Source organism: Saccostrea cucullata, unplaced genomic scaffold, assembly GCF_032062105.1.
Source record: "Saccostrea cucullata isolate Sc308-1 unplaced genomic scaffold, CSIRO_AGI_Scuc_v1 ctg539, whole genome shotgun sequence".
Taxonomy (NCBI): Eukaryota; Metazoa; Mollusca; class Bivalvia; order Ostreida; family Ostreidae; genus Saccostrea; species Saccostrea cuccullata.
The window spans coordinates 87,102-113,726 of record NW_026927933.1 but is presented as its reverse complement, the minus strand read 5'-3'; the positions used below and the strand labels follow the sequence as shown (position 1 = coordinate 113,726).

General features: G+C 35.1%; 1 protein-coding gene across 2 annotated transcripts in view; it reads left to right on the top strand.

The window, feature by feature from the left end:
• The window catches only part of LOC134275905 (splicing factor, suppressor of white-apricot homolog), a 225,753-nt gene that overhangs the window by 157,848 nt on the left and 41,280 nt on the right, over window positions 1–26,625 (top strand). For both annotated transcript variants that reach the window (XM_062758184.1, XM_062758183.1), the window contains one exon: window positions 18,924–19,131. In XM_062758184.1, coding sequence (XP_062614168.1) covers window positions 18,924–19,131 — 208 coding nt within the window. The remainder of the gene's footprint in view (window positions 1–18,923; window positions 19,132–26,625) is intronic.

Genomic DNA, 26,625 nt, shown 5'->3' with positions numbered 1-26,625 from the left:
ATCAGTATCTTGGGGATTTATTTTTATTAAATCTAATTTATATGGTTGTCAAATAAGTTTAAAATTACACGACAAATACTGCTGGGGTAACAAAGAAGACACAATGGCGTTATCATTTTTCAATATAATTTCTAAAAACAAATAAGTACACTTCGTTTTTCTTTATTTCCCAATAAAGTATTTCATATACTTAATTTTCTAATTTGTGCACTATTCAAAAAATGTGAAACTTTAAAGAAATTAAATGACCAACGCCGTGTTATGCATTTTTACTGAAAATTGTATAGCGTCCCTTTCACGTGAAATTAGAAAATTAAATGAATATTACTTGTAAGATCAAATTTGATTATAATTTTACCAAATCAACTTAGTACTGAGGGATCAAATGAGATTGCTTCGAGGTCACGTGATGGTCAGTATTCAGAGATCCTTGGAAGTATTGATGTAATTTTAATAATGATAATATCCATTTTGATTTAGATGATTTCCAGCATCCCATATACAAAGGGTGGGTATGGGATGGGCATTTGATCCCTCAGTACTAAGTTGATTTGGTAAAATTATAATCAAATTTCATCTTACAAGTAATATTCATTTAATTTTCTAATTTTACCAAATCAACAGTACTGAGGGAACCAATGAGATTTTAGAGACAATACTTCCAAGGATTCAAAATGTATTGTATATATTAAAAACAAATGCAAACAGTTAACTTTTATTTTCGACTAGCTTAATATAAAATAAACTTGCATTTAACATGATGATGTATTGACATTTTAAAACAAAAGCGACACAATTGGATTTCATGACTTTGAATAATTTTCCAAAATAATATTTCCTACATTCACTTTTTCTTCACTACATGGCTTATTATAAAACTTTCGAAATGTACAATCTGATTTCCAACCGGCAACATTCAAAATGGTCGTAATTGGTACATTTGCGGATTTTGCAGCACTCATTGATGCTGTTCTTGTGCTGTGAGCCTTAAACATTTTTACATTAATACCAGAATTTTCTAACACAGTCCTTATCCAGTTGCTAATTGTCTGTTTGGAAATCTTTTGATGAGGTGTCATGGTGCTAACGAACAGCTGTGTTTCTTCGCCACGCAAAGATTTTGTACGTCCTAAGTATTCTTGTAAAGTTTTCACTACACATAAGCGTTCATCTTGTTTGTATCGCACAAGTTCAATAGGTTGTAAATGACTGCCAGGTTTGGATTGTTTCAACAAGTCTCCGAAATGAATTTTTACAAAATCATTGTATATCAAAATATTTCTAATATCTATCAGATGTAAAGACTGACATCTTTGTCCTGTCAATAAAGCAATCAACATAGCTAACTTCCAACTCAAAAGTCTAAGACTAATAGTATTTACAGGAATAAGAGTTTTCAAATATTCTAAAACTAATGAAACATCCCATGTACATGCATATCTAGGCAATGATGGTCTTTTATTAAATATGCCTCTCATAAATCTTTTAATCAAACTATTGCTACCAAGACTAGTTTCTGGATTAATAATTTCAAACACTGAAGAAATACATGACTTTGCTGTGTTCACAGCACTATAACCTAATCCACTGTTGTACAATTGTAATAAGAACTCTAAAACATTATTTACAGATGCTTGAAATGTATTAATTGATTTTCGCTCACAAAATAGCATCCATTTATGGAAATACGTCCAATATTGTTGTTGTGTGGATTGTCTCCAAGATGACAGCAAAATGTCTGCAATGTCCTCCGATATATTTTGCTGTCTGAGGCTCTCCCTGATATTTTGCACACAAAAAGTCGCATTTTTGACAGTGGATGCTTCTCGTTTGGTGACATGGGAAGAGTTAATAGATGATGTCGCTTTGGTATTAGAATAGGTGGTTCCACCAGTAATTGGAGTAATTTTGTGAACCAATGCTGAGTTGTCCAAAGAGGTGCCACCAGAACTGCTTTGCATCTGTCTGTCTCTATCTTTTGAATGACTCTCCCAACAAGCTAAAAGGAGGAAACATATAATATAGTTTATCATATGTCCATGCAAAGCTAAAAGCATCTACAGCAATTGCTGTGGGGTCTGGTAAAAATGACACATATGTAGTCAACTGTGTATTGATTCTGGAAGCAAATAAATCAATGTCAGGGGTTCCAAGCTGTTCACAAATATTTTGAAATACAGTCTTGTCTAACATCCATTCCATATCCTTAGATAAGTTTCTTGAGAGTTTGTCTGCTTCATAATTTTTCTTACCAGGAAGGTGACATGCACTTAACCAAATATTTCGACGTTTACACCAAAGCCAAATTTCTCGTGCCAAGTTGTGTAATGTCGGAGTTTTACCTCCCATATTTTGCAAGTAGGCAACAGCTACTGTATTGTCCATGCACAGTTTTATATGACAGTCTTTCATGATAGAGCAAAAACTTTTTAAGGTCAAGAACCCAGCTAACAGTTCCAAATAATTGATGTGGTTTTGCTGTTCTGTGTAAGACCAGTGTCCCCCTGTTCTTTTTGAAGAGTCACCTTGGAGTAGTCCCCCCCATCCTAAGCCTGAACTATCGCTCTCTAACACCACATGTGGTTCGGGTCTATTGATAGGGTACAGACTTGTATGGAGATTGTTAATCCACCATGATAAGATGTCTCGTGCTGATTCTGATATTTTAATAACTGAATCATAATCACCTTTAGCACATTTTAATGCTTGTTCTTTTTCATGTTCTAAGTCTTTCAAAAATAGTGGTGCGAACTGGACACCTGGCTGACATGCAACCAATTTTCCTATGATTTGTGAAAAGTCTCTGATAGAGATTTCAACTTTACTAAGAACTTTTTTGCACAGTAGGACAATTTTGTCTGCTTTTTCACAAGTTACTGACACAGTCATTTTTTCTGAATTCAATAAAAATCCCAAAAATTCTGTTTCTTTAGTTGGAACAAATATTGACTTCTCCGGATGAATTGTTAGTCCTAAATTATCCATAAGTGTTACTGTGTCTAACACGTTGTTTTTACAAGAATAATAAGAATCACCCTGTAGCAAACAGTCATCTATGTAGCACACTATTGAATGACCCAATTTTCTCAGTTGTGAAAGAACTGGTTTCAAAAGTTTTGTGAACACTCGTGGGGATGTAGATAATCCCATGGGTAGACAGGTAAATTGAAATAATTGGTCTTTCCACATGAATCGGAGATATTTTCTGTCTGCCCTTGTTACTGGGACTGAATAATAGGCATCTTTTAGGTCAATGGAAGCAAACCAACAGTCTTGTTTCATTAGGTTTATAGCTGATTTTAATGTGTCCATCTTGAAATGAATGTGTTCTACTTCTGAATTAAATTTTTTCAAATTCAAAATGAGTCTGATTGAACCATCTTTTTTCTCACGAGGAAAGATTGTTGATATATACTGATCACAATAAAAATCATTCCCTTTTTCAATTATGTTTTTATCTAAGAATTTAGAAATTTCCCTATCTAGACCTTCTTCCTCAGCCATAGAAAATTTTATGTTCCTTGGAACTAATTTTTGTAAGGGTTCACTTGCAAGTTCAATTTCATAACCTGATACAACATTTAGAGTCCAGGGATCAGAGGTGATCTCTGACCATTTATTTCTGAATGAAGAAATTTTTCCCCCCACAAAATTGTCAGGGTTATTTTTCAGTCTCATGTTTCTTGTATCAGTACTTACAGTTGTAGGGTTTTGTTCTAGTCTTTTTTGTTCCTTTGAAATTTCTGGAACTGGCGCTTCTCTAAAAAAGAGCTCTTGTTGGTGTTGTTCCTGTTATTCATTGTATGTCGTCCATTAGATGGAGACTTAAAGCTGTTCTGCCTGTTCTGTGTGTAACGGTTCTTGAAATTTGAATAAATGGGGGAGTATCGCTGAGACTGGTTGTGTTTGTCTGTGATTTTCCTGCTGACTTTTTTGGCATCAGTTATTTCTTTGATTTGTTTCTCTAGTTCGTCCCCAAACAAATAATCTGTGACAGGAATTTCTGCTGCACACAATGCCTTGTACTCGTTAGACAGCTCAGGTCTGAGTGACAATCTTCTTCGTTGTGACATCTCCGAGAACCCCAGTTGTAAAAGTTTGAAAGTGTCATTGCACAGAGCAAAACAGTCAGTAACATCTGTCTGTGTAAGTCCTTGTTTCCCAGTCTGTGCTTTCAGAAGTTTGTCCATTAAGTGTATCAATGGATAAAAGGTTTTACACATAGTACTTTGTATGTGTTGTAGTTTTAAGTCTTGGTCCCATGCTTTCCTTGGCAGGCTTGACCAGATGCCCTTGTTAATTCTAGGGACTGTTATTTTCTCACAGTTCTGTGGTTTCATGTGTTTTGCCAGTAAGTCTTTCTTTTTTGTTTCTCCAATACGTGTCCTCATGCTATCATTTACAATTTTTGCTAGTCTGTCTTCAATTTTACCAGAACATTTTTCTTCCTGTTTATAGAATAATTCCATAGAAGAAAGTAAGTCATCAGAGTCCTTTTCTTCTATAATATCATCCTCGATTGCGGCTGGATCAGCTATTTTGTCTAATTCATTCGTCCAATCCGCATCCGGTTCTTCATCCGAATTTCCTTGCGACTCCTCGGATAATGCGATTGAGTATGAATTGTTTTCATTTTCGTCCAGTGGTCTAGTTATGGTTGCCGTTGGCTGGCTTATTTTTGGCACATGGCTCATATTAACCATCATTTGCTGCATTAACTCAGTCTGTTTCATGAGAAATGTCTCCAATGCCGATGGCATCATTTCTCCAGCTGCATTGTTTTTGTTTTTGCCGGAAGTCGTCATTTTTTGACATTCCGATCCCGATTCAGAAGCATGGGTGCTGGATCGGGATTCTGTTACGTAATCTCCAACGCTCGGTTCGCAGTCAGCTATGTGAATGCTCCTGTCTCCCGCAGATCCAAAATTGGTTTTCGACTGCGTCTTTGTCCCAAAATTGGGCTCTGTATTTTCAGAACTCTCAAACCCAGAATTGGGTGTATGAGATAAAGCAGTGCCTGGCCCACAATGGGGCTCAACAATGGCAGCATCAACCTCCCGCCTCGCGGATCGTGGCATTCTGTATTTACAGAAATTATACCACTCTAGGAAAATGTTCTTAGTAGTTCTGTAACTATTTCACAAGTTTTAACGCATTCAATGGCGAGCAAACAAAGTCAGAATGACTTTAAAAGTTAATAAATTCCACAGAGATGAGGATGCACGTCTTCGTAAACAAAGGAACCTCAAAGCACTGACCATCACGTGACCTCGAAGCAATCTCATTGGTTCCCTCAGTACTGTTGATTTGGTAAAATATAAATTATTCCTAACAGTTGGAAAGTACAGTATAAGTGAGTCATAATTGTTTATCTCTGCCATAATAGAATACCAATTTTATTGTAAAGAAGAAAATGAAATAAGATTAAATAAATACCCACGGAAAAACATGTTGGAAATAGCTAATTGAAGATGAGTATCTTTTAAAGAGATTTTTTTAATGTCAATTTAGCATGGACATTTTTATTCAAAGACACTGTTAATTTTTTGGTTGCATTTTTGTCGATACAAGATATGCTATTTTACCTTTATTTTATGCATTTGTTTGAAAATTGAGAGTGAGAAGTCATGTGAACAGGATTTTCTTCTTTTTGGGGGGGGGGGGGGGGGGATGTTATACATAAAAGTCAAATGTGTACATCTTTTCATGAGCTTATAATACATTCCCAATATATATTGAGGTACAGTCATATTCAAATATGAATTACATAGTCAAGTTTTTCACATTTCTTATAGTTTTTGCGTTCTGTCCATGTTAATGAATCAAACAAACTTAAATAAATGGAGTGTTCAATTGCGCCTTAGGCACTCTTGTCTTACTTTTTGGGAATATAATTCCTCGTCGGACATTACAATTTCATATAAATTGTAGCCACTCCCTTTCTTTATTATACTATTTGATAGACAGGATAGATTTTACCTTCTGTTGTCTATTTTTTTTTTTATATCGCTATCTTATACCTCATTATAATATGCTATACAACGCACTTTCTGATTGGTTCTAGACAAAATGTCACAGTTTTCTTTGTTATTTTATTTGTGGTACTTATTAGCTCACCTGAACCGAAGGCTCAAGTGAGCTTTTCTGATCACATTTTGTCCGTCGTCCGTCCGTCTGTCCGTCCGTCTGTCCGTCTGTCTGTCCGTCTGTAAACTTTTCACATTTTCGACTTCTTCTCAAGAACCACTGGGCCAATTTTGACCAAACTTGGTACAAAGCATCCTTGGTTAAATTGTTAAAATGAAGGGACATATCCCCTCACAAGGGGAGATAATCAAGAAAAGACAAAAATAGGGTGGGGTCATTAAAAAATCTTCTTCTCAAGAACCACTGAGCCAGTAAAGCTGAAACTTATGTGGAAGCATCTTGGGGTAGTGTAGATTCTAAATTGTACAAATCATGACCCCCGGGGGAAGGGCGGGGCCACAATGGGGAATCAAAGTTTTATATAGAAAGAGATAGGAAAAATCTTTGAAAATCTTCTTCTCAAGAACCACTGGGCCAGAAAAGCTGAAACTTATATGGAAGCATCCTGGTATAGTGTAGATTCTAAATTGTTCAAATCATGACCCCCGGGGGAAGGGCGGGGCCACAATGGGGAATCAAAGTTTTACATAGAAATATATAGGAAAAATCTTTGAAAATCTTCTTCTCAAGAACCACTGGGCCAGAAAAGCTGAAACTTATGTGGAAGCATCCTGGTATAATGTAGATTCTAAATTATTCAAATAATGACCCCCGGGGGATGGGTGGGGCCACAATGGGGAATCAAAGTTTTATATAGAAATATATAGGAAAAATCTTTGAAAATCTTCTTCTCAAGAACCACTGGGCCAGAAAAGCTGAAACTTATGTGGAAGCATCCTGGTGTAGTGTAGATTCTAAATTGTTCAAATCATGACCCCCAGGGGAAGGGCGGGGCCACAATGGGGTATCAAAGTTTTACATAGAACTATATAGGAAAAAACTTTGAAAATCTTCTTCTCAAGAACCACTGGGCCAGAAAAGCTGAAACTTATGTGGAAGCATCCTGGTATAATGTAGATTCTAAATTGTTCAAATCATGACCCCCGGGGGAAGGGCGGGGCCACAATGGGGAATCAAAGTTTTACATAGAAATATATAGGAAAAAACTTTGAAAATCTTCTTCTCAAGAACCACTGGGCCAGAAAAGCTGAAACTTATGTGGAAGCATCCTGGTATAATGTAGATTCTAAATTGTTCAAATCATGACCCCCGGGGGATGGGTGGGGCCACAATGGGGAATCAAAGTTTTATATAGAAATATATAGGAAAAATCTTTGAAAATCTTCTTCTCAAGAACCACTGGGCCAGAAAAGCTGAAACTTATGTGGAAGAATCCTGGTATAATGTAGATTCTAACTTGTTCAAATAATGACACCCGGGGGAAGGGCGGGGCCACAATGGGGAATCAAAGTTTTATATAGAAATATATAGGAAAAATCTTTGAAAATTTTCTTCTCAAGAACCACTGGGGCAGAAAAAGTGAAGCTTATATGGAAGCATTCTGGGGTAGTGTAAATTCTAAATTGTAGGAATCATGACCCCCGGGGGAAGGGCGGGGCCATTATAGGGAATCAAAGTTTTACATAGAAATATGTAGGAAAAATCTTTGAAAATCTTCTTCTCAGGAACCACTGGGCCAAAAAAGCTGAAACATATGTGCCCATGGAAGGATCATGGGGTAGTGTAGATTTCAAAATGTCTAAATTATGATCAGTGGGGTAGGGTGGGGATGCATTATGTATAACAAGGGTGAAATCTGGTAAAGAACAGAATGGTCAAAGCTTCTCAGGTGAGCGATGTGGCCCATGGGCCTCTTGTTACCATTGCAATAACTTTTCCTAATACTCATCTATTATGAAAAAATGTGTTAAAAGGTAAACATGAATTTTAGTTATTTTCAATACTTGTAGTATCATATTGTGTTAGAAAATAACAGGTTGCTTTTTGTTCACCTCAATGGTTTTGGAATTTAAACAATTTAAGCACGAATATTTTGAAGATGTGATAAATTCTATTCATCCAAGACAACAATGTTGGAAATATTATTTTTATTTGATGAATAAGTCTTCCCTACAATTAAAAATATATAACTGACCGTGACATTCAAAGACGTATAGCAAAAACTTTGCATTAACATTTAATTCAATGATTGGAGAGGTCTCTTGGACACATGCAGAACACAGTCGAGGTTGTTTTGTCAGAGGTGGTCCAATAATTCTTAAAGTTACGATCGGATAAGGAATAATTGATAATTGTTTTTTACCCAGAGAGCAGTAACAACCGGTACAGCCTTTAGCACCCCCCCCCCCTTTGAAGTCGCCAAGAAATGGTAAAATATTGATGACTTATCAAAATTAAACGATCAACAGTTATGTTCTCTCATAAGCTGTATTCCTGAAATTATCACTGTCTCTGCTAAAATGTTGGAGACATATTCTGCAGTTATGTATGAATGATAAAAAAAAATTCGAGAGAGAGAGAGAGTTTGTTTTTTTTAGCCGAAATTTTAGACATTTTTACCATTACATAATCTATACATTCTTAAATGAATTTGATTTTATATATGCACAAGATGAATGTGAAAGTAATTAATGACGCATAATTAGATACGATAGACAGTCCCTTGTTTAAACATGGCATTTATCTTGTGTGTGAAATGTGTTTCCGTACAATTTGATTTATTTACAAATTGTTCATGTTTGTTGTGTTGATGTGAAATTATTATAAATTCCCTAATTCCACTTTACAATTCTGTTGTGTTGGGAATGAACATGAGGAAGATGCAAATACTTTCAACATTATGAAAAACATAAAGCAAAATGAACGCCTTTTTTGTGTGCAGATCATGAAATGTACTGAGCTCCACGGGTATTTGTTGTCCTGAGCGCATTAATCCTTACGCCCAAATTCTTACTTGGCTAGTGATACCTTTAGAAAACATTTGTATCTAGATGAAAGTTAATTCGGCAACATGCGCAATCCCATTTTTTAAGTTTTAATAGGTGATTACACCTCCTATACCCGATTTCACGTATTCAACGATACCCTAATATTGGGTATAATACGCGATTTCACGGATACTGTATAGCAGGTTAAAATCGCGGTCGGAAAAGATCACGATTTGTTCAATTTTCAGCAAATCGCGGTCGTTTGAATTCGCGGAAAAGGAAAAATCAAAAATGTCTTAAGCAGTACTTGCAAGCATTTTCTGTAGGTATATATTGTGTGAAGTGTTATTTCCCGTATCTATAGAATATTACGAAAGTCTGTAATGTATATGAGCTGTATATCGCGCATATCAGACAGAAAAGTAAAGTCTATATATTGTGTAGATTTTGATCCCGATTGAATAATAACGAAACACCAGACTGATCCCGATTTGAAGCCAAATAATGCATTTATTTTTTGTTTATTACCGGGTCCAAATCAGAAAAAAATTATAACGTAGTAAAAATGTTGAACTTTTAATCATATAATTGAAATTAATTAATTGTCGTTACCCTGTTTACTAAGTAATTGCCTTGATTAGAGGTTATGACTGAGTGATACGCACGGGTGAAATTAAACAAACATGTTTTATTAAATAATTACATCACACTTCTACTAGATGGCAAAATTAATCGTAAGCTATAGAAATGAATTAAACAATTAATAAGCTTTTAAAACAGCAACAACTACGTGTTTGTAATTGATCCAGACACTCGCATAATTATAAAGACAGTCTACATCTAATCACAGTAAATAATAAAATTTCAATTTATCTTTATAAAACGTTTTAAGAATTATTCACTGTATGTTGAATTCACGGAATTTCTTTTTCCGCGAATATAGCGAAAATTAACTCCGCGAGTTAATTTCCTGCTGTACAGTAATACCCGATTTCGAGTATTCTTTCCAACCTGTTTAATGCGGATTAGTTTTATTCTAATTCCTGCGCATAAAATAACTTCGATTTACAGTCCCTGAAACATTCTACTTTCCCACCTGAACGGTGAATGAATGGTGAACGAATGCAGAGCGAACAGTGAGTGAACAATGTGCGAATGCTGAATGCAACTTGGTGAATGAAGTGTGAATGGTGAGTGAACACAGAATGCGAACGGAGTGCGAACGCGAGCGCAAAGTGAACGGTGAATGAACGGTGAACGCAAGATGAAGGATTTATTCGGAATGCCTCCGATCTTTTCCTTGCATTGAAATTATTCTATTATTCTGTCATTCTAATTTCCGTGTCAAGGCGATTCTGAGTAAAATAACCAATTTTTTTTTAATTCACAACTGTCTGTTGACGTATTGCATAAAATCACTCGTATTTTAAAATTCTAATGCAAAATATATGTCTTTTGTATTCTTTTATGATCATTATTTTAGCTAACTTCTACATGTATCTGTAGACATTTCCCGGCCGTGATTATACTCGGTCAAGATGATGGAAAGAGGCATTCAGATTATTTGTAATAGATTAAATTTTCAAAACTAAATAAGTAATGTCATAGTTTTTATTGAACAGAGAAATTATGAGAGAGAGAGAGAGAGGGATACCCTCCCGATTATCAGATATCTGTTGTATCAAAAAAAATATTATTTTTCCTAAATATTCCAAGCAGTAAAGGTAATCAAATTTTTTAGATTAACAAATCCATTTGACAGTAATCATCGGCTTTTATTTTCCTTCATCAAGTTCACACGGTTCACAGGAAGTCCACTTGCTTGTCCTGTTAATCAAAATAATTCGACACAGTGGAGGTGTGGAAATTGCGCTTCACTGAACATGCCGAAGGCAAAGAGTCACTTAGTATTTCCAAGAAGTTTTAATATTTTCCCCTATCATTTCTAGATCTGATTTTTGCATTCCTACAGAATAAATAAATAAATAATGGGAATATATACTTGGAAGGATTAAGTTTTGAATTGAATTTAAAACATTCCCTGCCAATTTAAAATACTACTGTCGGCACATGTATATTTTAAAATAGTATTGTTTAATGACTGTTTGATGTTTGTTTTAAGACTGATTTTCTTGAGTTGCAATACACATTAAATATTAGTTAAAATATACTGAAAATACTCACTAAGAATTTTATTTCGGGAGAAAAGGCACCGGGGGGGGGGGGGGGGGGGGGGGGGGTCTGAATTATACTGAATGGCAAACATATATTTAGGTACAGTGAAGGAAAGAATTTTCCTATTCTAATAATAGACTATTTTATACAGTTGGTCTTTTCTAAAATTTAAAATCACACTATCAATTTAATTAGTTCTAAAGATATTTAATTAACTGAATATTTGCAGTACTGTTCATAATTCTCAGACCTACGTGTAGTTTAAAATACGTGTTACTATAGAAATAATTTTTTGTGTATTCTTGTCTTGTGAAAGACTTGGATTAATTATTATAAATCAATTAATGATTTGTTGTCTTTAACATTACAACAAATTGTTGCCGTGCGTGAAGCATTTGTACATTGCCCTTTTTTAAATTTAATATTTTAGCATCGTTCTACATACATGTAGGTACTTTATGTATTATTTTCCAGGAAAATTTCATGAATAAAGTAACAGCTGAGTTATAATAATAGAAATATAAATATAATAGATAATTTTTGCAATGAAATAGTTATTCTTCAAACACGACATCTAAGTTATGTAATTAAAAACATGTAAATCCTTACCATCAAAAAGATAAGTCCTTTCACTTCAAGGTTCCGAATGACAATGAAGACTGAACAATAAGTGAATGGTGAATGCAAGGTGAACGCAAAGTAAACGGAACGAAGAGCAAATGGTGAACGTTTTGTGAACGTTGAACGCGAGCGCATGGTGAACGGTGAACACAATACTGTGAATGGAGACTGAACGGTGAACGCACGCTGAATGAACGGTGAATGAGCGGTGAGCGAACGGAAAAATGGGAAAGTAGAACGTTTCAGGGACTGTAACTCTGTGGGAACGCTAAGCGAAACTAATTCGAATTAAATGTTTAGGCATGCGTAAGGGCAAAATTAAGTCAAATGCCACATGTCGGTAGTGAGCTTTAAGTACTTGTGCTATTTTTGAGAGAAAAACTAAGGAAAATTGTGTTAATCACTGTAATATATCAGAAACAACACCGGAATATATTTTATATAGTTTATCTAATAAGCACAAATATACAGCCTGACTACATTGGATATCAGTAAGCAAGTAAGTGTCTTTGTACCAAAATCATTTTATATTTTATAGTCTTCAGAGCCTGGGAAACAGGAAATGTAGGTGAATCAATTTCAGATTAATGTCGGTAGGTTACTGAACTCTGGGAGAGTCAGAGAGCTAACTTTGCTTATGTGTCAAATCAATTATGACCAGATTGTGTAACAATTCTAGTAAATTCTAAAACATTACAATCCTCCCCTCTTTGAATTTATACTTTACAGATGATCATAAAATATTTTTAAAATGAGGTTAGATATTTTCTTAAGAGTCAAGTGCCTTAGCTTCAGCAACAAATGTTTGAATAATAAATAAAACTGTCATTGTCGCGTGCCATTAAAGGGTCGCACATGGTTGATGTTTCGATAAGTAGCTCTACCATTAATGTCAATCTTCACAGCACTGCCCTCGTGAGATATAACTGTGAACGGTCCTTTCCATTTTGTGTCTAACTTGGATTTTGGCATATTGTTCTTTATCAGCACTCCCTCCACCGCAAGCAATTTGACAGATTTTGCGTTGAGCAATCGGTCTGCATAGGTTTTAATTCGAATTTTATTTCTTCTGTCCTGACGGTTAAGAATTCTGTTCCTTTGATTATGTGGTATTTGTGGAATTCTTGTTCTCAATTCTCTGCCGAACATTAATTTTGCAGTTGATTCTCTTGTTGTGCTGTGCGGTGTATTCCGATAATTTAGGAGAAATTTATATATTTCAAATCTCCAGTCCTTGCACTCTACTTTTGCGATTTGTGCAGATTTCTTTAGTGATGCATTGAACCTTTCAACCTCTCCATTAGCTTGAGGCCAGTACGGTAAAGTTCTGTGATGTTTAGTTCTGTTCTGCACTAAGAAATTTTCGAATTCATTTGATATGAATTTTCTGCCGTTGTCTGTGACTATTTCTTCTATTTCTTCAACCATAGGTTGCAAAAATTCTCACTAGTCGTTCAATTATAGCTTCTGAAGTAACAGACTTCATGATTTCGATTTCTGGGTATCTGTTATAGTAGTCAACTATTACTAATACTTGTTCTCCAGTTGAGAATGGTCTGCATAAATCCATTCCTAAATTTTTTCCAAGGTCCTGTGGGTAGGTCTGTCATCGTAACGGGTGCTCGTTGATTTGTTGTACATACCATTTGACATGCATGACATGAAAATACAGCGGTTTCAACATCTTTGTCCATTTTTGGCCACCAAACTTTTTCTCGTAAAAGTGCCTTTGTTTTAACAACTCCTTGAATGTGCGATTTCTAATGTACTCTTCCGCAGGGATTGTGGGATGATCTTTCAAGCCTGTTTTAGTACAATGGGTCCTCGAACTGATAACTCTGATTGGATATGGTAAAATGGTAAAATTTTGTCCGATTTGGTCCAGTTTCCTGAAGTTATGTTTTCCCGTACTTGTTGCAGAGTAGGATCATTTTCAGATTCTTGTTCAATTTCCTCTATGGTCATTGCCCTTGGTACTGCATGTTCGATTACAAAATTGACATAGTCTTCTGCGCTTGTTTGTTCTTGATTCGGAGTATTATTGTTTGTATTTTCCTGGCGTGAAAGTACAACAGCTGCGTTTTGGCTTCCGGGAGTATAGATCACAGTAAATTTAAATGGTTGTAGTTTCATGATCCATCATTCTATTCTAGCAGGTGCTTTGTGTTTTGGTGTAAATATGTAGGTAAGGGGTTTGGGATACTAAAAGGTCACTGAAAGAAAAATTTCATAATTCGTGTCTGGTCAATATCTTTCTAATGAATAAACTTGGTATGTGAACTAATGAATAAACTTGGTATGTTCACATTTCACACAAAGATTCCTCATGACCTAAGGGTGTGTCATGACCTTGACCCAAGGAGGTCATTTGGGGAACTTCAAGGTCACTAAAAGAAAAAATTTCATAATTTGTGTCTGGTCCATGTCTTTCTTATGGATAAACTTGGTATGTTCCCATTTCACACAAAAAAATTTCGTGACCTAAGGGTGTGTCATGACCTGGCCCAAGGTCATCTGTGCAAGTTTAAGGTCACTGAAAGAAAAATTTCATAATTCATGTTTGGTACATATCTTTCTTATGGAAGAACTTTAATCTAATACTTCACACAAAGATGGTTTATGACCTGAGGGTGTGTTATGACCTAGAGCCAAGGTCATTTAAGTTCAAAGTCATTGAAAGAAAAGTTTCATAATTCATGGCCAGTCCATATCTTTCTGTAGACCATATCGATAGATCTTGGGTTCCGTATTACATCAATAAGACACAAGTCAATTCTAAGGTTTGACCAAAATTTTAATCAAGTGCAATACTATAAGAAAAAACCTGAAATAAAGTCATAATAATTAATAAACATTCACAAATCCTTACTGACGTTACTTTTAATTACAAATATAATAGGAAATAGATAAGTTATAAATATATTTACCAGGCACACTATATAAATCAGCTACTAGATGTAGTATGACTATTCCCGTCAAGGGTGTAGCGCCGAGTGTGCATGAAAACTATTAGCCGCGGGAAAGTTAGTAAAAGTTATTAATAGAAACTGGTCAAACCGGAAATGGTCAAATACTTGTACGTCACACCTAACAAAAATAAACACTCACATGTGGACATTCACACAAACAGTAAACACACATAATAGAAATAATTAAAACTGAAACATTTAATTACTTACACTGGTTACATGTACATATTCCCCCCTTTTATTAAATGGCTCCTGACATTCTCTGAAATATCAGGCAAATGTTTCAATTCAAAGTGCGGAATCAACTCAATATCTATGTACAACAAATTCAACAATCCAGCAAATAAGCATAAAAATAAAATCAAACCAAATTAAAGAATCAAACACCATGTGAATCCATAAATGCATCACCAAAACACAATTCACTGACACTGAACACCAAACCTGCCTAAAACCTTTGACACATAAGACCTTGACATTACTGTCCAAGAATCATATCAACTGAACCAACCGATATCAAATGAATATGTTCAAATCAATCTCTGATTAAACATCAAATTTCATCAAGTATCAAATGATGATTGGGGATTCAATAAGGTTACACTGTATAAAATTATTACAGTATCAATTGTTTATCTTTAAATAAACAATGTGTATCAATGAAAGTAATGCATAAATTCATTTATTTAGAAAAATATTCACATAAGTCATAAAAACAATAATAAAACACTATCTTCACTTAAGAAGTCTTTGAATTCACTGAATTCACTAATCACTTTACTCCTAGTGTCTATTTTTTCCTTAACTTGTCCATGCATTCACCATACCAGTCTGGCTGCTTCTTAACTCTTGCTGAGCGACGAAGGGGCAGAGCTCTCTGTGACACTTCAGGTACACTGTCGTTAGCTTGACCTGGCTCATTTCCACTGTGGGATGAATCATTAACCCCGAAGACTGAAGTGATAAAGAATAATTACAATTATTGAAATCATTATCACTTAGACTAATACCTGAATAACTGTAACCTTCATCAACTACTGATGAAACATCTTGAATAGATGAGGACTGTACCGGTTTGTCTACTGTTGATCTTGTCCTCAATACTCTTCTCACTGTCCACTCTTCTGTGTCACTTTCACACTCTGTTCCTGATGAATCCGATGAATCAATTGTTGCTGCTGGCACCTGTCTATCCCTGCTTTCTTTCTTTGTCTGTTTCCATCTACTGTTCTGTTGTTTATACTGCACTTCCTCCCGCTCTTGAAATCCAGAATAAGGAAGAAGCATATTCCTATGCAGAGTCCTTGTTCTGCTTGTTTTACCCTCTGCTTTCACTCTGAACACAGAAACATCTTGATTTGGCATTTCCTTAACAGTATATACAGTTTCCTCCCACTTGTCAGCCAACTTGTTCTTACCCTTTAATCCACATTCCTTACCAAAACTTTATCCCCAGGCCCTAACTTTGTCTCTCTTACTTTCATATTATACCTCTGTTTGTTCTTTAAACCCGACTTTCTTGCCTCTTCAAATGCTATTGCATAAGCTGATTTCATCCTCTGATGCAGTTTTTCCACATATCCCCTTGGATTAACATCGCCTTCATTTCCTGGGTCAAGTCCAAGGAAAGAATCAATTGGAAGTCTTGGACTCCATCCAAACATCAAGTAATGTGGGGAAAAACCTGTCGCATCACTCCTTGTAGCGTTGTATGCTTGATCCAAGGGAGCAACATGTTGTGTCAGTCTTCTGTTTGGGATCCAAGGTACCCAGCATCTTCAAAAGTGTTTGGTTAAACCTCTCTGCCGATCCATTGCCCATAGGATGGTAAGGCGTCGTGCGGGTTTTCTGAATTCTTAGCAGCTTACAAAGCTCCTTAATAACTTTGGATTCAAAATTCCTGCCCTGGTCACTGTGCAGCTTTTCTGGAAATCCATAATGCAAAAAGAAATTCTCATATAGGGCTTTTGCTGTCACAGTAGCCTTCTGATTGCGGCATGGTATGGCCTGTGCAAAGTGCGTATAATGGTCAGTAATGACCAAAATATCCTCGGTCCCTCCTTTACTTCTCTCAAGACTCAAAAAATCAATACAAACCAATTCCATTGGATGTGTAGTTTCAATAGGAACCAACTCCGCAAAAGGCTTTGCTTGCATCTTGCGCCTTATGCATCTAGGGCAATTATCTATTTTCTGAATTATCTCCCTTTCCAACCATGGCCAAAAATACCTTTGTCTAGCTAACCATAATGTCTTTTCCTTCCGAGGATGACCTGTATCTCTGTGAATGCCTTGGAAAGCTACCTCCCGATATACCTCAGGGATCACCAGCTGACTTACCTCTCTGTCATCTATAATTGCCTTCCTGTAGAGAATTCCATCTTTCAAATAAAGTTTCATCCATGCCCGGAAAAATCTCTGGACTGAATAATCCTCTTTCTTCATCTTCACTTTATTGGGATAAAATCCTTGTTTCTTCAACTCTATAACTCTTGCTAGATCCTTGTCCTTCTCCTGCTCTCTTCTCCAGTTAATGTCACTGAGATAATGGGATTCTTCATCCTCAAAACTAGCTGAATCTGATAAAGAGTCATCTATAATAGTCTGGCAATATGGAACACCACATAATACCGACTGACATATGGCCTTAATAGCATCAGAGAAGAGCTCCGGCTTCCTAGACAACCCATCTGCATCAGCATTCTGCTGACCAGGTCTGTATGCTATTGTAAAATCATAGCCTGCTAAAGCAGCAACCCACCTTTGGCTAGTAGCATATAGCTTGGCTTAGAGAGCACATAGGTTAGGGGGTTATTATCAGTGATTACGTGAAAAGAAGTACCATAAAGATAATCATGAAATTTATCACTGACCGCCTATTTGAGTGCCAAGAACACCAGTTTGTAAGCTGGATAGTTCCTCTCGCTTGGTCTCAAACCTCTGCTGGCATAGGCTATCACTTTTCCTACCTTGCTGGACCTGGTAAAGAACAGCCCGTAATCCATGACTGCTAGCATCTGTATATATCTAGTCCCAACACAGGCACCATTTGTAGACCATGTCGATAGATCTTGGGTTCCGTATTACATCAATAAGACACAAGTCAATTCTAAGGTTTGACCAATATTTTAATCAAGTGCAATACTATAAGAAAAACCTGAAATAAAGTCATAATAATTGATAAACATTTACAAATCCTTACTGACGTTACTTTTAATTACAAATATAATAGGAAATAGATAAGTTATAAATATATTTACCAGGCACACTATATAAATCAGCTACTAGATGTAGTATGACTATTCCCGTCAAGGGTGTAGCGCCGAGTGTGCATGAAAACTATTAGCCGCGTGAAAGTTAGTAAAAATTATTAATAGAAACTGGTCAAACCGGAAATGGTCAAATACACGTACGTCACACCGAACAAAAATAAACACTCACACAAGACAACACAAACAGTAAACACACATAATAGAAATAATTAAAACATTGCAACTGAAACATTTAATTACTTACACTGGTTACATTTCTTATGAATAAACTTGGTAAGTTCCTGTTTTACACAAATATTGCTTATGTCTTGAGTGTGTGTCTTGACTTTGACCCAAGGTCATTTGACCAAAGTCACTTAAAGAAAAAAGTTCATAATTTGTGCCTGGTCCATATCTTCGTTATGGATAAACTTTGAGGGTTCCTGTTTTACACAAAGACTGCTTATGACCTGAGGGTGTGTCATGACTTTGAACCAAGGTCATTAATGCAAGTTCAAGGTCACTGACAGAAAAAGTTCATATTTCGTGTCTGGTCTGTATCTTTAGTATTTACTTTTTCATTAGGCTGCACCTTTGTTTCATTCATAAAAAGATATAATGAGCAATTATATTTGCACTAAAAATGTTTTAGTATGTCTCTCTTCTCTTAGATCCATAAAATATTCAAAATGTGGCACCTTCTTTGAAAAACCAGTGGGGGTATTTCGTCCCTTTTGGACAGTTCTAGTTTAAAATTTATATCTGTCATACTTATATAAATGCAAATGCAATGATGGGGAAAGGGTGTACAAAATATCAGTCAACCCCTTCTCTCACTTCTTACTTCTTGATTGAAAGAATGGTAGATGTAAAGATGTTATATAGTTTTAAATTATTGCATCTCATTTCTGGTCAATTAATTCTCTCAACAGGAGGAAAATCTTCAGAAAGGTCAAACCCTTCTACCACGCCAGGCTGTAGTCCTTACTATGGGCCACTTGAAAGGGATAAAAGCGAAGAAATCAGTGCCAAAAAGCCTAAGAAGTCAAAACACAAGGACAGGTCAAGAAGATCCAGGTCAAGGTCACCCAGAAGAAGGCGACACAGTCAATCTTACAGCCCCCATGGCAGCTCGCACAGGTAGAGATATTACTGTAAAATCATATATTTTTGTTGGGTGACATTTTTGTCATTTGAGGAAAAATTATGGGTTTGTGGGGATTTAATTTTAGGGATGAAAAATTGTTGGGTAGTAATAACTGTGAACAACTACATTTCATGGTGTACATAAATTTGACGGTCTCTTCATACCTTGAAAACCATGAAAATTCAACCCCCAAGAAAATTTAATGATTTCACATTAACTAGAATTATCTCCTATGTATACACAGTAAAGTTGTTTTTTACAAACACAGATATTACAAATTCACAAATGTAGAGAAGTTATCTTGGATCCCCAGATATCTGAATGTAACGAATTCCCCATACAGATATAATGAATGATGAATATAGCAAAGTAGTTTCATTTGTCCCAGTGACTTAGTTACATCTGAGTTTTGAAACAATAGGGCCTTTATATCATTTGACAATGTGAAGTAATGTCTCCTTTGCATATTGCAATACAGTCAAACTTCTTTTAAGAGGCCACCTTTGGGAGGTCTGGAAACTGGCCACTTAAGACACGTGGCCTTTTATTCCAGTTTGCCCTCAAAAAGGACATTTGGTCAATAAATAAACAACATTAAGCACTACAGTTAAAATTAATTAATCATATTTAAACAGGTCAATTTCACAAAAGCTTTTTATGTGTATATATAATAATTCAAGCTCATTTAAAAAGAATATTAAAGAATAAGAAATGTATAAGGTTTTGTGCATGTTTCTGTTCTTACATATTTATTAGTTAAAAATCTTGCATTCATCAGTGTGCTTTTGTTACATTGAAATATTAAATAAATTCTTTTAATTTTCATTTGAAGAAATACATACAGTGCCTGACTATTATCCTTTTTTATAAAGAAAAAAATACACAAAAATACAGTTTAGTGCTAAATAAAATAAAGCATAGATATTTAAGTAAGAATATGTTCACTTTCATTTGTTAAAAAATTGGTCAGCAGTGTAACCCCCCCCCCCCCTTCCCCAACTTAATTAATCGGTAATTAACTTACTTGCTGATGTTTTTAAAGCATACATGTGATAATTTCTAGACCCAGATACTGTACAGCAGATTTCAAAATACTGGAATTTGGGTGAAAATACTGTACATTGCTAATTAAAAAACTGTACAAAAAACAGTACAAAATATTGACCAAAGAACACAAAAAACAATGTAAAGTGTTTATTTTTAAATAATAAATTTCAAATCAATGTACAGATGCACCACTGCATAACATGTATTATGATTTATTATTCATTTGAAGAAACTCTTGAAGAATTTTGAATTTCGGCATTAAACTATGCTAAATGCTGAACTTAGTGAAAAAGTACAGTATTTAAAAACAGTTTATTGTATGCATGAGTCTGGTCGTTTCCATTCAGCTGAAATTTTTAAATTGTACTAAAAAATCATTTCTCTTAATCTGTCTTTGAATAGACAATATGTATGCCTAATCAAATAATGGACTAAATTTTGTTTTTGCTGTCACAAAGTGTCTCCATTTCTTGTGAATGGCATTTTCTCTTTGAAATGTCTTTATAGTTTTAATAAATTAGTTTTAAAAATCTTTGATAAAGGTCCCATTAATAAGCAATCAGCCAAACAAAATGCTTTAATATCTTCTAATTACGATGTAATTATTATGGTAATATTTCACACCTTCGTTCATGATGTTTTGTTTACATTAATCAAGCCCAGTAAGTCACGCATAGTTCGAGATTTCCGGTGTTGCGAGAGCGGGAATGAAAAGAAAAATGGCGGTTTCCGGTAAACATTTCAAAATACGGTACACATTTTCATTTCCCGTGAATTTTGGGGTACCTCCGGGACACCGTGATGGGGGTCGAAAATACGGGACATTTCCTGTACAGCCGGTACATATCACATGTATGATAAAGTCTGGTTAATTTTATTGTTTATAAAGCTGTCAGAATTTCTATGTAACATACACAGACACACAAATAAAATTAACCAGTTGACCAGAGAGATGTATTTACGCAGTTGAAAATCATTCCATAACACAGGTGTCACGTGCAGTAGAGGGTAACTAATCCCTATCAATTATCTCTTGATAGTGAAATTCACGAGATAATCATGGCATATGAAGCACTTTGTTTTCACAAGAGTAGCAATTAGAGCTTCTACATGGAATCAAAATCTAAAAGGTGTGAATTTCTTTAGCTAGAGGAAAGTATCAATTGTAATTAAATTCTTTTAATTTTTCAGTCGACGATCTTGAAAAATAATTACAAATTGATCTAACAGAACAAATATTTTTTTTTCATAAACACAAACAGAGTTCAGTGTATCTAAAAGCAATTTTTTAATTGCATTAATAGGTTTAATTGTCTATGGAAGATATAATTACCCATGCCGATGCGTTTAAAAGATGTGATAGGATTGCAACAAGTGACGAAATGGCTGCCTATTACAGTGTCAGTAAGGCTGTTGGGGGAGGATTTGAGTGGCAGCTGGCTGCGTTACACAGGTGGCTGTTTATTCCAGTTAAAATATATAGGAAAAATTGTCGGGGGAACTGAAAGTGGCCGCTGACCGCAAGTGGCCGTTAATTTCGGGTGGCCACTAAGACAAGTTTGACTGTATTTATCTGTCAAAGCAGAAACGGACTATAACTAGAGGTACTGTGAGCAATGAGCTCACTGAATAATACCCCCAGCCTCCCATATGAATATAATGGCAGTATCCATGTTTTCCTCTGGAAAATCCAAAATATATGTCGGATCAAAAAGTAAAATAAGAGGTGCACAATGGCAATATGTAATAAAGATTCTGTGAAAATTTCATCAAATTTCCTTCAGTGGTTTGAGAGGAGTTGCGGATAAGAGATGGGTACCCCAAAGCGTAGCAGACGGACGGACGGTAATACCGATTACTATATACCCGCTGAGTTTTCAAGCGGGGGGTATAATAACAATGGCTACTAATCAGGAGTGATTGATAAAACACCATCACTACTGTGCTGATCAAGTAAAGTATATATTAAAGGGCAGTCCACTGAAAAGCCAGGCAATATGGGTGGCACATCACATATTACAGATTTGGAATATTTTTGCATGCAGATTAATTAAAGCATTTGTTTGCACATGACAAAGTCAAAATTTTTTTAGTGTTTGTTTAGTCCTATTTTTGGTGAGAAAAAATCTTCAAAAATTTTCTCAAGGACAACAAATCTATCATTGGTCATATTTTTATGGAAGCATCCTCAGGTAGTGTAGATTCAAATTTGTTAAAATCATGACCCACGGGGGTAGGGTGGGGCCACAGTAAACGATCAAGTTTGTTCAAATGAAGGGCCATGCCCTCATTCAAGGGGAGATAATTAAGAAATTGTTAAAATTTGGTGGCATGTTTTAAAAATCCTCTTCTCAAGAACCACTGGGTTGGGAAAGATGAAACTCGTGTTGAAGCATCCTCTGGTAGTGAAGATTCAAAGAACGAGTGCACTTTAGCACGTCATTTGAAACCTTTTTGGCTTTATAAATATCTTAACTAATTTCCTAGATAGGCATCTCATATAGATGCTGAGATGTGTTGTAATTTTCCTGATCATCACCACTGTTTCTCTATTATCATCACAAATGTGGTTACGGACACTACAAAACCCTGTAGTGTCTGTAACCTATACTTGAGGCAGTTTGAAACAGGAGGTGATAAAACACTAGTGCTAGTTTATTCACAAGGGTCAGAAGTTTGTTTAACAAGTTAATCAATGTACTTTATTTTTCTCCCTCATCTTGTAATGCAACTAATTTGGGAAACCCAGATTGCACCATTTCCATATACAAGATTATTGGTGTTACATCACCTAATGATATTGGCAGATGCTATTTACATCCTAGGATTTAAGTCAAATAGCATGTCAATATTTTTTCATTGTTTAAGGCAACTGGTGTTACATTTAAGAAAATCTTTGTTGAAATTCCTCTATTTAAGGTTAAGTTTCATCCTATTTAAAATAACTTGTAGAGTGTGTAGTGTCGGTAACCAAAAGTTGAAAATAAAAGACCTTTATTTTTTCTCCATAAAATTCACAGAAAAATTCTTGAAACAGTGTATTATTAAATTTAGAGGTAAAAAGATGTTTATTAGGTGGAATTCTTTTAGATCATGTGGTTTTTTTCTTCACAGCAAGTACTAAAATAATGATTGGACACCCACAATGACATATAAAAATAGTCAGAAATTATTATCATGATCGAGTTACATAACCCATATTTCTTGTGATATATTGCTTCAATTGTCTAGTTGCTTATTAGGTAATATCTTAAAATGTGTTAAATGCAAGTAAATTCATTCAAAATGTTAAACAGTGGGGAAGTAATTTGGTTACGGACACTACAAAAAATTTCAAAAAAGAAAACAACTAAAATTATACCAATTTCAAATAAAGTATTGTATATTTAACTGTCTGAAGAAAAATTAGAATGCTTCACAAAATAAAAAAAAAAAATAATTGAAGAAATATTAATGAGCTTTATTCTTCAAGGTTTGACTTTTCTACTTGCATATAACACCTGTATAAAGTTACATGTATATATATTTATTCAAAGTATATTGGTTGTGGTATGCTTTTAGCCTATGATCATCAAACTTTGTCAGTTGACACTTCTTGGGTCTTTGGAAAATGTTTTTTTTCTCGCTGGGGTCGACCAATATTCAGAATTCGACCTATTTAAGGCACAAGTTCACGAAAAATGCCCCCAAATCAGTAAAATTTACGTCAATTTCAAAGCAAATTTGTGTCACTTTTGTAACTTTTTTGATTATTTTTCGCAAAAAAATTAATGCCCCGGTAAACAATAAAATATTTATTCTGTAGCTTTCTTACAAAATAAGTTCCATTAATTATCCGTTGATGACAAAGGAAAACAACATTGCTTCATCTATTAAATAATTCCTCAACGTATTATTCATTAACATCATGCGGTATCCATCTTGTGAAGTTAGGAAGTCGTGATCATGTACTAGAAGTAAAACCGCAACAGTATCAAAATTTAAAATACGGAATCACAACTGTTGTGTTTTTACCATTTATTAGTAGCGATAAATTGAAATAGTATATTAAATATTTTTTATGCCCCGCCATGAATATGGCCGGGGCATATAGTGTTTGTCATGTCCGTCTTCCGTCCTTCTGTCCTTCTGTCCTTCCATCCTTCCGTCACACTTTGCGTTTAGCTCTGTTCAAAGCTAAGTGTCAAAGAAACTATCCAAGATATTTTCATCAAACTTCATATGCTGATAGATATTGATGAGAGCTATGCAACTGCATCAACATTTTTTGACCTTGACCTTTCCTTTGACCTTGACCTAATTTTTCTTAAATTAGTGTTTAGCTCAGTTTTAAACATACCATTCAAGATGGTGTTTTCAAACTTCACATGTTGATACAAACTTGCACGGATGATGCATCTAGGGATGAACACTACCACACTTGCTTCTGATGCTGGATCTGACCTACATTTTCATTCCCAAGTAACTATAAGCCCTGTCTGAACCAGACTTGCATGGATGATGCATCTAGGGATGGACACTACCACACTTGCTTTGGATGCTGGATCTGACCTATATTTTTATTCCCTAGTAACTATAAGCCGTACCTGAACCAAACTTGCATGGATGATGCATCGAGGAATGGACACTACCAGACTTGCTTCGGATGCTGGATCTGACCTACATTTTATTCCCTAGTTACTATAAGCAGTACCTGAACCAAACTTGCATGGATGATGCATTTAGGGATGGACACTGTCAGACTTGCTTCGGATGCTGGATCTGACCTACATTTTTATTCCCTAGTAACTATAAGCCCTACCTGAACCAAACTTGCATGGATGATGCATCTAGGAATGGACACTACCAGACTTGCTTCGGATGCTGGATCTGACCTATATTCTTATTCCCTAGTAACTATAAGCCCTACCTAAACCAAACTGATCAAATTTTATACACATACAAAATTTTCATGTTGCTTTACTAATATATCCTTGGCGGGGCATTCATGTCCTATGGACATATTTCTAGTTATTGTGTTATGTTTATTTAAATGTAAAATGAGTGAAATAATTTGTTGCCATTCAATTCCTAAATTTAATTACCAAAACAAAAAAAAAACGCGAGTCATTACTGTTTTTTTTTTTTTATTTTAATTATAATGCTGCTTCCTACACAAGAAGTACATTGAATTACCGGTATACGAAGATTGGCTTCTAACAGAATTTTAATTGTCTGACAGATAAAGGGATTTACACTGTGTACGCAAAGGTGTTTAACACCTGCGTTGGTTTAAATGCCTGCAGGGCAGGATTAACAAACCCATGTGCCGTAATAGGGTATTAGTGTTACACATCATTGAACAAACAAAGCCATGAAATTCATGTTGACAGTCAAATTGTGAATGCACTCTCAATTAAATTTATAAATTAAACTTATAGAATGTTAATATGATTCCAATTCTTTACTGTTGCTTGATGTACACATTCAATGGTCATTTGCGTGTTTAACAAATCCCTGGAGAAGAAAAATAAAAATGGTGGACATCGAAGTAATTGTCATCCACCGGTAAAAAATGTCTGAATAAAATTTATTAGGAATGTGTCCAAGTTGTTCTGAAATCGGAATTACTATTCTTTGGTCTTGGATATTTCACGAATTATAGCTGTAAAATAATAACGTATTCACGTGTTATTTATGCCTCTGATTTAACAACAGTGTGAAACTACGGATGCATTGAACAGGCAAGTTGGAGAAAAATAAGTAGTAACACAATTCAAAGAAGTTTTTTAACTACATCTTTTTAAAAAAACTTTATTTAATTGCTGTACTCATTAAAATACCTATTTGTTTTCTTGATACGTTCATGCCTCAGAATAACCCCGGTATTTTTAGAGATTTACCTGTTCTGATACGTTGTATCTGCTTAAGAATCTTTAGAAAACGGGAAACAAAGCCTCGTCATATATAGTAATTTCGACCCATCTTAGGATTTTTCAAAAATTTAGGCTGAAAATGAGCCTTTCGACCTATATACCCCATCGACCTATAATCCCGAAATTACGGTAGTTAAAAATATCGTTAGAATGTAACATTTTAGAACTAGCTCCTCTCAAAAATTAATTAGGTTGGTTCAGCGATTGCTTAGCAAGGTATTCCACCAGGATTTTTTACTTTTCTGTCGTAACAAATTCTACCATGATCGATCTTGCATTATATTCAATAGCACATTTGTCCCCACCCAACAGACGTTTCCTACCTCCATCGCGAAAGAGTTCCACTAAGTTAATAATCGCGATATCAAGTATTTAGGCCCATGGGCCTTTTGTCATTTAAATAAATTAAAAAATTTTGCTGTTTATGTAGAAATGACATTAAATTGAATACAAAAATATTGCATAAAAAGGAGACAAAAGGAGAAAAATACACCCCTAATACAAAAAACATGTTTTCAAAACTAT